This window comes from Theobroma cacao, chromosome 2 (genome assembly GCF_000208745.1).
Source record: "Theobroma cacao cultivar B97-61/B2 chromosome 2, Criollo_cocoa_genome_V2, whole genome shotgun sequence".
In the NCBI taxonomy this organism is placed as follows: Eukaryota; Viridiplantae; Streptophyta; class Magnoliopsida; order Malvales; family Malvaceae; genus Theobroma; species Theobroma cacao.
Genome location: NC_030851.1, coordinates 39455625 through 39471690, shown reverse-complemented (window position 1 = coordinate 39471690; position 16066 = coordinate 39455625). Strand labels below are relative to the sequence as shown.

The 16066-nt window shown below is 37.5% G+C and overlaps 3 protein-coding genes across 5 annotated transcripts; all 3 read left to right on the top strand.

Annotated features, from left to right (window-relative positions):
• Positions 63–2184, top strand: LOC18610252. Its single transcript, XM_007045802.2, has 3 exons — positions 63–1264; positions 1372–1428; positions 1840–2184. Exons 1-3 carry the CDS (start codon positions 283–285, stop codon positions 1872–1874), a joined length of 1074 nt encoding a protein of 357 aa, XP_007045864.2. The 5' UTR covers positions 63–282; the 3' UTR covers positions 1875–2184.
• LOC18610251 (probable inactive purple acid phosphatase 1) lies at positions 2662–9149 on the top strand. 2 transcript variants are annotated; one of them, XM_018115439.1, is made up of 13 exons: positions 2662–2909; positions 3153–3338; positions 3516–3607; positions 3760–3826; positions 3940–4062; positions 5000–5092; positions 5329–5458; positions 5981–6053; positions 6431–6563; positions 6987–7192; positions 7289–7414; positions 7818–8127; positions 8312–9149. In XM_018115439.1, the coding sequence occupies exons 2-13, from the start codon at positions 3153–3155 to the stop codon at positions 8615–8617; spliced, it is 1845 nt and encodes a 614-aa protein (XP_017970928.1). In that variant the 5' UTR covers positions 2662–2909; the 3' UTR covers positions 8618–9149. The 2 variants fall into 2 exon arrangements, with proteins under 2 accessions (XP_017970928.1, XP_007045863.2); XM_007045801.2 differs by having other exon boundaries at positions 5972–6053.
• Positions 9510–15981, top strand: LOC18610250 (probable inactive purple acid phosphatase 1). 2 transcript variants are annotated; one of them, XM_007045797.2, is made up of 13 exons: positions 9510–9801; positions 10177–10359; positions 10529–10620; positions 10769–10841; positions 10952–11074; positions 11475–11567; positions 11804–11933; positions 12363–12444; positions 13290–13422; positions 13725–13930; positions 14019–14144; positions 14600–14909; positions 15507–15981. In XM_007045797.2, exons 2-13 carry the CDS (start codon positions 10189–10191, stop codon positions 15810–15812), a joined length of 1845 nt encoding a protein of 614 aa, XP_007045859.2. In that variant the 5' UTR covers positions 9510–9801; positions 10177–10188; the 3' UTR covers positions 15813–15981. The 2 variants fall into 2 exon arrangements, with proteins under 2 accessions (XP_007045859.2, XP_007045860.2); XM_007045798.2 differs by lacking the exon at positions 9510–9801 and adding an exon at positions 9813–10060.

The following is a 16066-nucleotide window of genomic DNA, read 5'->3' as shown; positions in this document are numbered from 1 at the left end:
AGAAAAACGACCTTCTTTTTATAAGTTCTTTTCATTTTCCCTGTTTTGTATTGTCTCCTCCACAGGTCTCTTGTTTCATTTTTCGCAGGCTGGAATAGTGTAGGGAAGTTTGGACACTAGAAGCTAAGGGGGTCACAAGAGGTTGTAAAATTTACGGGTTCAGTGGCATATGTTTAATCTTCCTTTCCATTCTTCGGTGAAGAGGGGATTTGATATATTCTCACCGTAACTTAGTGCTGTGACCAAAATGGTCATGAAAGTACATGGTGCTTTATAGCTAGAATGCACATGATGGATAGGCTCTCCTTTTTAGGAAGGAAAAGGGGAACATTGTTGAAAGTTGATTACTTCCACCGAAAAGAATACCATTACACCCTCTCATTTCTTTTCAACTATCAATTGCACATTAATTCTCTCCCCACGCAGAACCCTTTAACCATGTCACCTCTCTCAGGTGCATGCCTCTTCATCAACATTCTGATCTTGTTTTCCCAACTCCACAAAGCGTCTGCTGCCAGCCATGCTGCTGGCCGTTCCATCCCAACCTATGGTAGATGTACCGACACTTGTGATTCAATCCCGGTTAAGTTTCCCTTTGGTACTGGATTTGGATGTGGACACCCTTACTTTGCTAGATATGTAAAATGCAGTGGTGGTGCTCTACAATTCTCTACTGGCACTGGCATTTACACTGTTTCTTCCATTGACTACCCAACCAGCTCTATTGTTGTTGCAGACCCTTTCATGTCAACTTGCTCTTCAATGCAGAATTCTGGAAGCTTTAGCTTGGATCGAGCCAGTCCGTTCACTCTAACAGGTGACAATATCTTCGTACTGCTTGGTTGCTCAACTACATCACCTGTGTTTGATCCAAGTGAGGATTTGTGTGATACCGGGTCAGGTTCTCGTGTTTGTAGTGGTTTGTATTCTTGCAAAGGGGTAACTGGAATTGGGTTGCCACAAAATGCACCCACATCCACCTGTTGTGTTTATGATTCACTGATGGGAGTTGGATCAGGTTATTCTTTAGACCTTCCAAAACTCCAGTGCTCATCATACACATCAATATACGAGTTTGGAGATGAAGGGGATCCCATGAAGTGGAAATTTGGAATTTCTTTGCAGTATAATGATTCATACTACACACCTGCATGTACGGACTGTGAAACCAGTGGTGGTTTGTGTGGATTTTCTGGGCTGGATGAGTCATTTTCTTGCATTTGCCGAGATGGTGTGAACACTACCACAACTTGCGTTGGACATGGTTAGTTCAAGAGAGCTACAAACTCTAATTGCACATACGATTTGTTTATAATCCTTTTTCTTTTCATTACTGAATTTATCTGTTTTACTGGTTTTTGATATGAATAGGGTATTCCTGGAGTGGGGCGTGGGAACCCAAAATTCAAACCAAGACTTTTATTGGAGGTATGTAAATGGCACTGCCTTGTCTTTTCACTTTATTTTCATTAACTTTTTACCCCAAAAGTCTCCCCTTTGTAGGACTTTTTGCAGTGTCATACTGCTTTTCAATTCTTTTCTTCTCTTTCTCCGTAAATGCCATTATATGCTTTCCAACATGCATGTTTACCAACTTCCTCTGTCGCTTCTCCATGTTTATTTTGGTTAAAGCAGGAAATCACTCTTTAATTTAGCTAATTATTGCATGAATATGAGACATACTCTTCCAAAGCTGGCAGTGGACATTATCACATGGTCACTGGCCCATTCTTATGAACCCTTTTCTGCACATTTTCTTGATTCTACTATTCTAAGTCATAAACATTTTTCTATATTGGCTCACCTTTTGGTTTCTCTCTTTCCTCTTCTTCATTGTAGTCATTCTGCTGCTGTGGATTTTCCTTCTTGTTTGAAGAAGAAGGTATCATCATCAGAAATTTCGATTCAGAAAATGGGTTTGGAAGTGTTCGAGGAGTTGCTGGAAAGGGAAAGCCTCTCTATGAAGATCATGCTGTTAACAGGAAATTTTACCTTAAATATCTCATCCAATCTAAGGTTTTTCCAAAAATTATTGAAGATTCATTCCATCAATATAACAAATCGTCATTAGAGAGAGATTTACAATGGAACTATAGTTGATATTTGTCGGATGACAGCTGTAATAACTACATTTGGATGTATTATCGGATTGTATTTATATATGCAGTGACATTTTGATGGACATCTGACTTGTTTCCTTTGCGTTTTTGTTGGCAATGCCATTTGCTCAGAAGGGTAATTTCCAAATACCATAATAATTCTAGAGAAACTGTGCTTTCAACAAAATCCGCCACTGGATAACTTGTCGACACGCCTTGTTTCGTTTGATGGGGTGATTTTATTTGGCTGAGCCAACTTTTACGAATGGTTCATATTCAAGGAGAAAGCAAGTTCCTGTATGAATAGAAATTCACTCTGAAGTTGTTAATGGCAGCAGAAAACATGGGATTTTTCTAGCTTATCCAAATTCATTACATTTTGCCAAGCAAGCAGTTATAAGTTGGCCTAGAAAGTAATTAACCGGCGCTTCCCAGTTCCCACTTCCTAATCACTTGCCTGTTGATGATGTCTGGGCAGCAAGTTAACATTTCACAAGTTGACTTTTCCCTTTAAAATCATAAGTATGAGACTTTGAATAATATGAATATGATCCAAAAGGAATCTTCCTTCAGCACATACCACTACTTCGTTTACCGTCCAAAACTTGGTTAACTAGCCACAACGTTTCCCGACCCTTCAAACTACTGATCAGTGTTACATCCTCTCGTTCGGTTGCTCATCATCTTGTTTCTTTTTCCTAGTGCCCATATTGTTATCTTCATTCATATTCCTTTTGGGGTATGCTTGGAAAAAATTTTGACTTTCGACTCTATTCACTGTGGCAGATAAGTGTTACTATATAAATCAAGGTGAACACCTTGCATCTCTTGTATATTCATCTCCTTCAAATTTAGTCTACGTTTTGAACTGAGAGCAGTAGCTTAGCTTAAACTGCTTTTCACCTTGCTTTTGGCATTGAGAAACTGTGGTTATCGTATATTTTACTGGGCTGTTATGTACAAGCATAGGCTTTTATTCTTGTAGTAGTTCTCTGTTGAAGTTGGAAGCTATTCTTTTTTTTCGGTCAGATGACTTCCTATGAGTGATTTCAGATGTTTGTTGTGGGGATGACGGGGCTGAGATTGATCTTCTGGACCATTCTATTGGTTCTTGCAATACTTCAGAACGCAAATTCATATGGAGTCCAACCTCTTTCAAGAATTGGTGTTCACAAAGCAACATTTGCTCTTGACAATCGTGCTTATGTCAAAGCCTCTCCTGATGTTCTAGGATTGAATGTAAGCTTAACTAGCAGCTCCTTTGTAATTTCTCTTTCTTCATATTTAGTTCTCCTGGTTCTTTAAAGTTCATGCTTTCTGGGTTATATGCTAGTTTTCGAACCCTTCAACTCTGTATTGGGTCATTGTATCAAAAGTGTTGGGATGGGACTAATGCAAAAATCTTCACCATGTTAGGGTCAAAATACAGAATGGGTTACAGTGGAGTATAGTTCCCAGAACCCATCAATCGATGACTGGATTGGAGTATTTTCTCCTGCCAATTTCAGGTAGAACATTTCTATTAATATGGTTGAATTCTACTGCTGTGACCTGTAAACTGATTTTGATGTACAAACATTTTTGTATATTGTTTTGTATTAATCAATTGAGCTTAGGAGTACTTTTCTGACAGTAAACATGGCTATTTCAAAACTTTCAGTGCTTCAACCTGCCTTGCAGAAAATCCAAGGGTTACTCCACCATTGTTGTGCTCTGCACCTATTAAGGTTCGTGTGGCAGTACTTCTTTGCCATGATATTTTCAAGTGTTGTTCCTTAGCCTGTTTTCTATTATAAATGGAATATAAGTTACAATTAGTATGGTTTCCTTCTTTCAACAGTATCAGTACGCGAACTACTCTAGTCCTGACTACAAAGATACAGGAAAAGGGTCCTTGAAGCTTCTGCTGATTAATCAGAGATCAGACTTCTCTTTTGCACTATTTTCAAGTGGTTTGTTGAATGTATGTTCTCAACATTTCTTACCTTGTATTCTGCCTCTCATATCATAACTAGTTTGGCTCACACAATAATCTTCCAGAAAAACAATATCTTTGCTTCATTTTATTACAATTTTTCCCTTGATAGAAAGACTAGTCCACAGAGAAGCCATCATTAAGTAATGATTCTCACAACTGGTTAGGATTATATGAACCTTGGACGGCAAATTCTACTCCAGCTATGCCAGCTACATGTATCTGTCCATTTAGCACTATCTATTTTTGCTCCTTCCGCAGTTGTCTTCTTTACCCCCACATTTATCAATGTCAGAATTCTACATCCTTTCGGTACCTTGATTTTGAATTTTGAGCCAATTTGCTCTTTATACTGGCCAATATGTCTTATATCATTTTCTTTCCTTTCGGTCAAACTACTGAAGATGAAATATCCATCAGAAAATGTTTTTGGTTCAAAGTGACTCTGCTGCAATTCGCTGAGTTCAACTTTACCTGTCTCTCAAATTTGTTTGGTGGCTTACCAAGGATATCTATAAAACCATCCTTTCTAATTATCCCATGTGAATGTACAAGCTTATTTACTTAAATTGCCAATATGCTTTAATGAAGTTCTCTAAATGTTAGCACTAGAATCAGTTTTGGTAGTTTTTTCTGGTTATGGTTAAGCCATTCTAATTCCCTCACATGGTTCTTTCTTGTTGCTATATATAGGAGCCTGATTTTGTATTAATCTCCCTATCTTCCGGTTTTAGACCTTGTTCTGACCAGGGCTTGGAAATTATATTTTTCTTCTTCCTTTCTTTTTCTTTTCTTTTCAATCTTACGTGTTTGTGATTGTCTTAACATTTATCATATGAAAATTATGATTGTTTTCTGAAAGTAATGTTGGTTAATCCTTTCTGCAGTTATTTATTACTGTATTCTTTCTGTTGTGTTATCATAGCCAAAGCTTGTGGCACTGTCAAACACAGTATCTTTCACAAATCCAAATGCCCCGGTTTACCCACGCTTAGCACAAGGAAAAGAATGGAATGAAGTAAGTAAAGTTTCTCCTCTGTAATGAGAGCCTGCATAATGAGGGCATATATGTTCTTCTTGGCTTGTAGGGAAATGAGCAACTTCATGTCTTGTTGCAGTGTTTCCCCTCACATTAGGCTTGTGCAGCACTAGGCTTCCTGGACCTTCTATATTGTTGCCTGGATGAACTTTCATTGTTATTGTAATTTTGATCTGACCTTCAGCAGATAATATAATCTTGTACTCGTTGCTCAGATGACAGTAACATGGACTAGTGGATATGGGATCGATGAAGCAGAACCATTTGTTCAGTGGGGTCCAAAAGGAGAACATCGACAACATTCCCCAGCTGTTACTCTGACTTTTGGACGTAACAGCATGTGCGGTGCGTAGCTCATTGGATTTAAATTTTACTTCCATGAGATTTATCTTGAAATTTCTAAGAATTTGCAACTTTAGGATGGATATGTCTTTGTAATAGAACCCTACACAACCTTCAAAACAGGGTACTGGACAATAAATCTTTGCAATAATATAATGTAGTAAAACGGTTACTAAACTGCTAGTGAAATTGTTGAGATGGTTAACTCTCTTTAAATCCTATCAATATAGACAATTGGTTGTTCTCCAATATGGTGTTAATCATGCCAGCTGGGGTTATATCAAGCGGTTTAAGGAGTGGAATTTGGTTAGAGATTTAGGTTCAATTTGCAGTGTGGTTTTCTTGTTCCCCAAAAAGGTAGAGCAGTAGCCTAATTTCTTCCCTGCATACTTGCCAGGCTCTTTTACAGAATCAAAGTAGATTCATCTGTTGGTTTAAACTTTCCTGTCCTTACAGTTATGGTTTTTTTTATTTTTCCTTTCCTCATGTAGATGCACAATCTTGCTATATGTGCAGGTGCGCCAGCAAGGACAGTTGGATGGCGAGATCCTGGATATATTCATACCAGCTTTTTAAAAGAGTTGTGGCCAAACAGAGTGTATGTTCTTTACTGAATTCTGATTAAGTCCAGAATTGCTCTTCAACTTTCTTTAGACTGAGTATCCTTTATATATGAGCACAACTACAGATTTATATTTTACACATGAAAGACCTGGCAAATAATGTTAATACAAGCATAACCACAAATTCTGTATGTTTTCCTCCCTTTATGTGGTTAATAAATTTATATAGGAGCAATCCAATAACATTTCCTAGTAAAATTATTAGATTTGACTTGTCAGATTCTTGAGATGACTTAAATTTAAATAGAAATCATCATTTACTGGGCTGAGCTCCTCTATTACAATCTTTTTTCTCAGCTTTCTAAGTTTCTATGCAACTCATATTTAAAATAATTTTCCATTTACCATGTAGGTATACCTACAAACTGGGGCATAGATTGTTCAACAGTACATATATTTGGAGTCAAGAATACCAGTTTAAAGCATCTCCATTTCCTGGTCAAAATTCTTTGCAGCATGTAGTCATTTTCGGAGATATGGGAAAGGTTTGAATTTGATTTCCAACTTCTATATACATATAAAGCATGACACTAAATTTCCCTCAGTCTTACTGTAAGCTTTGCTAGCATTTTACCGCAGCACTTCGTTCCTGTCATCACTCAATCTGTCCTGCATCTTCTATCTTGACAGTTACACATGAATTGTCATGATGTTTTCACTCTACCATCTATTCTCGCTTCTAGGCATACATTCCTGATTCATGAACAATTATATCACAGCATTCTTTACTCTAGTACTTGGTAAAGTCATTGTTTAAGTATGCATAAATTATCAGAAAGTGCATTCTTTCCTTTTTGCTTCACAAATTTGATTCCCATGCTTTGTCATTACTCTATATTAGAAGTGCTTCCGTAGTTCAATTACATCCCAACCTGCAGTATCTTGAAGTTAGATCTTTCACCTTGCAGGATGAAGCTGATGGCTCTAATGAATACAACAATTTCCAACGTGGCTCTCTAAACACTACGAACCAGTTAATTAAAGATTTGAACAACATTGATATAGTGTTCCACATTGGAGATATATGTTACGCTAATGGATACCTTTCACAGTGGGACCAATTTACTGCACAGATTGAGCCCATTGCATCTGCTGTGCCTTATATGCTTGCAAGGTTCTCTATAATTTACTAGCATCCCCTGCTTGAGTTTATATTTCTCCTCTGATTCTTACCTTATCTGGCACTTGGTGTTGGTTTTTGGTTTCTTAGTGGTAACCATGAGCGTGACTGGCCAGGAACAGGATCCTTTTATGAGAACATGGATTCTGGAGGAGAATGTGGTGTCTTGGCTGAGACAATGTTTTTTGTCCCGGCTGAGAACAGGGCTAAGTTTTGGTATGAGTCTTTCTTATATTGACAGCTTTGAATAAACAGCTTGACACTAATATCACCATTTGCAGCTTGTCACTTCCAACTTTAAAATTAGGTGCATTCTGTTGTTTTCTCCAAATTGTTGAGGACTCATAAAAGTTATGTATAACTTAAACCGAATCAAACCATATTTTAATCTTAATGGCATAGTTTCTGTTACTTACAAATTCTATAAATCCCTTCACGGAATTATTCCCAGCGTACCAATTATTTAAATTGTTAATCTTAGATTTGTTGCTATTGCTGACTATTCTGCTTTACTTTGACTACATGGAACCGCAGTCCCTGTATGATAAGTCCTGCAAAACCATTATCTTATTCCACATTTTCTACTCTAACTTGCTTGCATTGAATTTCTTGTTGCTAGGTACTCCACTGACTATGGCATGTTCCGGTTCTGCATAGCTGATACAGAACATGATTGGAGAGAGGGGACAGAGCAGTACAAGTTCATTGAGCACTGTCTAGCATCAGTTGATAGACAAAAGCAACCATGGCTGATCTTTCTTGCACATCGGGTACTTGGCTATTCTTCTGGCATTAGTTACGCCATAGAAGGATCATTTGCAGAACCAATGGCAAGGGAGAGCCTTCAAAAACTCTGGCAGAAGTACAAGGTTGACATCAGCATCTATGGCCATGTGCATAATTATGAAAGAACATGTCCCATATACGAGGTACTCCTAAAACTTTCAGTATCGAAGCTTTCTTTGCTGCCTTTTGTCTTTGTACTAATAAGGTTGATTTTAAACTGACTTGGGGGAAAGATGCAACCATAATTTTCCTCCCCAAATAACTACATTAGCAACCAGTGAACCTTTTTTAGCTAACAGTTGAATTGTGAAATGGTCCTTGGTACAGAATAGATGCACTGACTATGAGAAGCATTACTATAAAGGCACACCGAAGGGCACGATACATGTTGTTGCAGGAGGCGGAGGAGCAAGCCTTTCAACATTCACCACCCTCAAGACCAATTGGAGTTTATACAGAGACTATGATTATGGATTTGTAAAACTTACTGCATTTGACCATTCCAACCTGTTATTTGAATACAAGAAGAGCAGTGATGGAAAGGTTTACGACACTTTTAGAATATCTCGGGATTATAGAGACATCTTGGCCTGCACTGTGGATAGTTGCCCTAGTACAACACTTGCATCCTGATTATGTGAGGAAGGGAAAAAAATCTATTGTTAATCTATTGTCAAAACTGTTAGTTGAATCAATACAAGAAGAGAAGAGTACCGATGGCAGAGTTTACAACTTCAGAATATCCATGGATTATTACCAAGGCATCTTGGCTTGCACTGAGGATAGTTGCCCAAGTACAACATTAGCATGCCGATTGTTTGAAGGGAAAATCTTTGTCGACAAATACTTCATGCTTAATAATATTTTAGTTTGTAGCATGTGGTTTGGTAACTAGCTTGGTCTATGGAAATAACACATGCAAGTATGACCAAAACTACAAACAGACAGGATCAAGCGCATATTTTGCAGCATTGGGTGCCACTAAATCTTGTAAATGAAGTGGAAACAAATCGAGTTCTTGGTTTTTTTTTTTTCCATTTCTTTTTCTAATCATTTTGGGCTACATACAGTTTCTCTTACAGCCAATGTCTTGTTACATTAAATCCATAAGTTCATTTCTGTAAAACCCTTTTTTGTCTTCTAGGGGCAGCAATGCTCTGTTTCAGCTCTTCTTCACTCGTAGCATTAATTCCTCGTTGTGAAAATGAATGATTTGTACTGTTGGTGCTGGCGAAGAAGGAAAGAGAGAAGAGAGAGGATTACATTGGTTCAAAAATCTTGCAATGAAACTGTCATGAATCGAGTTTCAGGATTCTACAAACACAATAACACCGCAATGAATCTTTCCATGCTAGTAACGGTTTCGAGTTCATGTCCCTTCCCTTTCAGGATTGAACTTCCAACTTGGCAAATGCTCCTGTCAGGCAAACGGCTTTGAAAAGACCCGTTTGTAGCAACAAAACAGAATCGTTAGAGCCCATTAATCCTCATCCCATGTGCCTTGCCTGCCACATCGCGTTTAACGTTAAACGTAGACATGTTGACTTGTTTAATGTAATCTTTAAAATTCGAATCTTGCCGCGGACAGGTTCGATGTTTCTTTCTCAAAAGTGTGTGCTACCCCAGCCATGTTCAAACATCATTTACCCTTCCACTTGCTTCCTCCTTTTGCTCGGAAAACTCCCAAAGTCCATATTCTTTTAACTCTTCTTTGATTTCTGCTTCTGTACCAATCCATCTTATCCTCTGCTTTGTCCAATCTTTGCTTCTTTTCTCCCTTTTCTTGTCTTCTCTTGCACTTTAAGACAGCCTTTAAGGTATCCAATTACTTATTTTAATCAAACTTCTAGACGTAGGACTCTGGTTTATCTTTGTTTCAGATTTTAGTTAGTATAATAATGCAAGAGCAGCCCATGACTTATTATTTAATTCATTTGGTGGGTCTGTTTATGTTGTGCCTTTTAAAGGATCTGGTTTCATTATAGTGGATAAGTTTCTTTTGAAAATAGCAAAGCCCTGCTGGTTTTTCTGATGTTGTCTTTTGAAACCGCCTTTTGAGTTCGTTTTCCATTAATGGTAGAGTTGGTTGATTTTCTTGTCAATTATATTTTCAAGCAAGTTTTCTTCTTCCTCTTTCTTTTTTGTTTTCAAAGATTTTCATTATATAACGACCCTTTGGTGATTGGTTTCAGATATTCAGTGGGATGAGGGAATTGAGATTGATTTTCTTGCCAATTCTATTAATTCTTGCAACGCTTGAAGAGGCTGCTTCACATGGAGATCAGCCTCTTTCGAAGATTGCTGTTCAAAAGGCAACTTTTTCTCTCAATCATCAAGCTTACATAAAAGTCTCTCCTACAGTTCTTGGGTTGAAGGTAAGCTTTTGTAGTTGCCAAGCTATCACATTTTTTTGGAAGGAAAAGATTAGTTCTGTTGATATTTGATGATACATCTCATCAATTAAGAAAAAGAATGAACACCCAATAGACATGAAGGATTTTGTTTTGTTACAAAACTGTTTATAAACATTCGTGAGTGTTGCAGGGGCAAAATGCAGATTGGGTGACAGTGGAGTTTAGTTCTCCTAATCCATCAGTTGATGATTGGATTGGAGTGTTTTCTCCTTCGAATTTCAGGTAAAACTTGTGTCTTTTTCTCACATTTCCAAGTTGCTCGGACGTGGGATCTCATCATAATCAACATCCAGAACCTTTTGAATCATGCTTCCATGTGAGTACATGCAATGATCAATCTTAGAAACTAATCTGTTCCAAAATTTTCCAGCGCTTCTTCCTGCCCTGCTCCAGCAGATAATCCATGGGTATCCCCTCCACTGTTGTGTTCAGCACCTATTAAGGTTCGTCCACCACTGCTTGCCCACGATTTTGCTTTTTACTTTGCAGAAATACCTGCTCTTTGTAAACTGGTGAAAGATCTAAATGATGTGAAATTGAACTCCTCTTGCAGTATCAGTATGCAAACTACAGTACTCCCAAGTACAAAGATACCGGAAAAGGGTCATTGAAGCTTCAGTTGATTAACCAGAGATCTGACTTCTCTTTGGTGCTATTTTCGGGCGGTTTGTTAAATGTATGCTTCTAATTGTCTTTTCTATATAATATGCATATTCATTTGAAGAACAATTGGTCTCATTATCACACAGACCAAATAGTAGGGATTTGATGATAATGTAGAGTTGGCTGCTAGTGTTCAATAGGTTGTGGAGCTAAATAGAATAGTTGTGATTATTCCCATGTTTCACAAGTAGCGGCTAATGTATATATACATGGGCTGCCTGATCATAATTATACCTGGAAAAAACCTTCATATTGATCAGTCTAACTATTCTATGTCATCATCTTTCCTTATTGGCAGTATATCTTTTTTCTCATCAATTCTACATGAGAACTAGGACTGCTGGTTGGATTCTAATCTTGATCATCCTATCAGCGGTTTATTTACATATCTCCATTTTTCTTGATTATAACAGCCAAAGGTAGTGGCGGTGTCGGCTAAAGTTGCTTTCTCAAATCCAAATGCACCAGTTTACCCACGATTAGCTCAAGGAAAAGTATGGAATGAAGTAAGTCCAATTTCTCCTTGACTTTCATCCCGATTTTGTAAGCGAAACATAAAAGAACATGAAGGCTCTTTTGCTGAGTTTATCAGATACCAACATAAAATTTTTTTTATTACATTGCATTGCACCCTTCTTTCTTCTATTGACAAGATATTATGAGCAATTCATTAGATATTATAAAACTTTATGATGTTGTCTTGTATATTACAGTTTTAATACAATTGAAAGTTGATACTCAGATGACTGTTACCTGGACCAGTGGATATGGGATCGGTGAAGCTGTACCTTTTGTTGAATGGAGTCGGAAAGGAGGACTGCCAATACATTCACCAGCTGGAACACTTACTTTTGATAGTAACAGCATGTGTGGTGTGTAACTCATTTATCCCTGAATTCTACTTTTATGTGATCTTAAAATGAATGTTATGTGTTATCTTGGAAATAGATTCCCATGCAGCATTTAAAAGTAGATATCAAGTGGGTTAAAAGAATTGCGATGTGAACCATTTTTAATTGATTTTAGTGTTTGTATTAAATCTATGTTTTCCAAGTTCTAGCAAGTAGTGCTAGTAAATTATTCTTTCTTATACCCTAGAATTCAGGGATGTCACAAATGATTGCTTATTTGTTTCTTCTGTGTATCCTTTTGGTTGATAAGGCTTCTTGATGAAATTCTTATACAATAAGCTAAGTTGTGCTAATCTATTTTCTTATTTGCTGAAAATCCCCAAAAACCTTGCCTTAGTTGTTTCTCAAGTCAAAGGTGTGTGATTGGTGTTATCATATTAATGTGCTCAGGTGAGCCAGCAATGACAGTAGGATGGCGAGATCCTGGGTTTATACACACCAGTTTTCTGAAGGAGTTGTGGCCCAACACATTGTATGTTACATTTTCTTCTAGCTTATAATATAAGATCCTGGCTGTGCTACAATCAAGTTCAAAAATCTTGGTAATGCTTTGTTGTTGGAGTAGGATTTTTGTATATATATGTATGCATGATAACCTGCAATCTTTTGAGATTCTGCTTGAATCCCATTTCACATATATTTTTTGGGCAAAAACATTTTATCCAATAATCTCAATAGTTCTGCTTTGTCTTTCCTCTTTTTCTTTTGGTGTTCTTGCTTAATCCATTATAAGCTTGGCTACTTAAACTTAGCTAACAAATCAATGTCACTGTTTTCTGAAAAAACCATAACTTAAAAGGATAATTGTGCAAATATGCATTAAAAATATGGCACACTTGCAAGAATTATTTACCAGAACCCGCTTATGGTATGAAATATTAAATGCCTGCATTTTAAATGCCATAACTTCCATTGATAATCCAGCTTTTTGGTCATCATCCAGTGAAAAGGGAAAAAGTATGTATGTATTACCTGTTTCTTGTACATAAGTTTACTTGACAATATGGAATTTCTTCAAGCTGCATTGCTGGAAGAAGCATGAGGATATGAGGATGGTAGGGGAAATAGAGGCTTTGAGGGGGTGAGGTTGATCGTAGGCTGCTAAGACTTTGAACCTTGTCATTACTGTGCCCTATTGAAAAGTCTGATGATTCTTGTATATAAAGTATGGTTCTCTTCAAATGATTATGCTTGATGTGTTTAGTTATATTTACTTCATGTTTTCTAGAGTAACCTGGATCAGTTTAGAAAAGAGTCAAGAGATGCATAGTCAGCTTGTGTTCTACATGTTGCTGAACTAGATTATTGAACTTGCAGGTACACCTACAGGCTTGGACATGTTCTGTCCGATGGTACATATGTTTGGAGTCAACAATACAGCTTTAGAGCACCTCCTTATCCTGGTCAAAATTCTTTGCAACGTGTTGTCATTTTCGGAGACATGGGAAAGGTTTGAACTTTTGTTGGAAACTCTAAGAGCATGTAAAGAAAACTGTTTTTGTCAATTACATGAACCTATGACTTCAATAACATTCATTATGCATGTTCTTGCTCTGATAGTTTTTTGTCCTTAGATATTGATATGCAAGCATATGTAAGCTTTAGATTCTACCTTTTCTATTTTTTTTTTTTCTTCCTAATAGACTTAGCCTATACTAAGATTCTAGTCAATGGCATAACATTGCAATATTATAAATGAAGAAAAAAGAGGAAGACTATTCACCAATAAACAATTACCATGATATACTGCAGGATGAAGCTGATGGTTCCAACGAGTACAATGATTTCCAGCATGGTGCTCTTAACACAACAAAGCAGCTTATTAAAGACTTAAATAACATTGATATAGTCTTCCACATTGGAGACATATGTTATGCAAATGGATACCTTTCACAGTGGGACCAGTTTACTGCACAGGTTGAGCCAATTGCATCAACTGTTCCTTACATGATTGCAAGGTCTGCCATAACTTACCCGGCTGCTTGTTTTGAGCATGTATATATTTTCTGCTCCATCTTAAATGGAAATTGCTGGTTTATTACTCAGTGGTAACCATGAGCGTGACTGGCCGGGATCAGGATCCTTCTATGGGACCAAGGACTCTGGGGGAGAATGTGGCGTTTTGGCGGAGACAATGTTTTACATTCCTGCTGAGAACAGGGCAAAGTTCTGGTACAAGAATTTTGAAAACAATATCATATATGTTTAGTTGTCCTCTTTCTTAAGCAATTATGAGCTTATATTTTCTGATATTCACAACTTTGACCTTTGTGCATTATTACAAGTATATGAAACATATAGCCAGTGAAAATGTCTTCCCTTAATAATTAATCTTTATTCAACTAAAATAGAGTTCAGATATAATATCTTTACTGCAATTTATGGTATTGCCTAGAGTCTATCCTATAAATGCAGAGCAGAAGAAAATTCTAATTCCATCCTTAAAAACATTTCTGTTTAGATACATCGGACATTCTAGCTTATGACCTCAGAGAACCAGCCACCAATGGTTCTGCATAGGATCCTTCCTGAAGAATCGAAAGAGAAGCTTCTTAATAATGCTGTTGTGTTATGTTTGAAGATATGCTGGGGAATTGACCTCGAAAATTACTGTTTGATTCTATCAGGTATTCCACTGATTATGGCATGTTCCGGTTCTGTGTAGCTGACACAGAACAAGATTGGAGGGAGGGGACAGAGCAATACCAATTCATCGAGCACTGCCTTGCATCTGTTGATAGACAGAAGCAGCCATGGCTGATCTTCCTTGCACACAGGGTATTGGGTTACTCTTCTGCTACCTTTTATGCTGATACGGGATCTTTTGGGGAACCCATGGGAAGGGAGAGTCTTCAAAAACTTTGGCAGAAGTACAAGGTTGACATTGCCATCTATGGCCATGCACACCACTATGAAAGGACATGTCCAATTTACCAGGTAAGTCAAGATCTTCATACAGTGATGAAACTGTTTTGCATGCATCTTTATCTTTGTTTTCAGAATCATCTTATTTGAAGGAAACATAACATTTAGGCAGCTTCTTCAATCCCCAAGATGTCGTTCACCTCTTTCAATACACTGTTCATGACTAATTCATGATGAAGTCATTGATCAATGTATGTGAGGCTCTGTCCTACTTCTTGTTACTTGTCAAACACATCTTGCTTTCAGCAAGATATCATCAAGCTGATGCAACTGCACTAACAGCACCTGTCAAACTTTAACTGGCTCTCGATGCTAGTTGCTACTAAGATTCATGCAGAGTCTATCGGGACATGCATCTACGCTGAAACAACTGTGGGTCTATCTGAGATAATTACTTGGTCAGTAACAATGGGAGCATGTAATCAGCCTACTGATTGCATTTACAGCAGCGGATGCAGTTGTCTTTATTATGTTCTTCTGGAGCATTACTAACCCCAAAAATATATGGTCTTAATAATGTATTTCCAACCTTTAGCATGCAAAAATTTGTAACCTGATTCGATTATCAGCTCTTGGATTACTCACCCTTTGAACTGACCACTGCTGCAGAATATATGCATCAACAAGGAGAAAAACCATTACAGAGGCACCTTGAGCGGGACAATTCATGTGGTTGCTGGTGGTGGAGGAGCAGGCCTTGCAGAATTCACCACCCTAAACACCAAATGGAGTTTCTTCAAAGACCTTGATTATGGATTCGTAAAACTCACAGCGTTCGACCATTCAAACCTGTTGTTCGAGTATAAGAAGAGCAGTGATGGAAAAGTTTATGATTCTTTCACAATATCCAGGAATTACAGGGACATCTTGGCGTGCACGGTCGATAGCTGCCCAAGTATGACCCTTGCCTCGTGATTTTAAAATAAAGAAAGATTTATTTTATTAACAATTTTTGTCATGGAAGTTTTTCATACTGTAGCCTGTGCATTTCCAATCTAGTAATTCAAGCTCGAAATAGATAAGGCGATGAAACATTCTGTTCTCTAAGTTCTAAAATGGGATTTTCTAGCTGCTTTCATAACCATTGATTATGCCATTGAATGTACAATTGATTCAACTGCAAGCTCATCTATTGAAGTTAGAACCACACTTTTTCTTTTTGTGGCTTT

Bases quoted from the DNA above. Each gene is read 5' to 3' on its own strand.
- LOC18610251 (XM_007045801.2), top strand. From the start codon at position 3,153: ATGTTTGTTGTGGGGATGACGGGGCTGAGATTGATCTTCTGGACCATT. The intron at 5,093-5,328 runs GTAAGTAAAGTT...CTCGTTGCTCAG, and splicing joins AAGGAAAAGAATGGAATGAA to ATGACAGTAACATGGACTAG. The intron at 8,128-8,311 runs GTACTCCTAAAA...TCCTTGGTACAG, and splicing joins GAACATGTCCCATATACGAG to AATAGATGCACTGACTATGA.
- LOC18610250 (XM_007045798.2), top strand. The intron at 11,568-11,803 runs GTAAGTCCAATT...GTTGATACTCAG, and splicing joins AAGGAAAAGTATGGAATGAA to ATGACTGTTACCTGGACCAG. The intron at 11,934-12,362 runs GTGTGTAACTCA...TAATGTGCTCAG, and splicing joins TGATAGTAACAGCATGTGTG to GTGAGCCAGCAATGACAGTA.
- LOC18610252 (XM_007045802.2), top strand. From the start codon at position 283: ATGCACATGATGGATAGGCTCTCCTTTTTAGGAAGGAAAAGGGGAACA. The intron at 1,265-1,371 runs GTTAGTTCAAGA...TGATATGAATAG, and splicing joins CACAACTTGCGTTGGACATG to GGTATTCCTGGAGTGGGGCG. The intron at 1,429-1,839 runs GTATGTAAATGG...TCTTCATTGTAG, and splicing joins AACCAAGACTTTTATTGGAG to TCATTCTGCTGCTGTGGATT.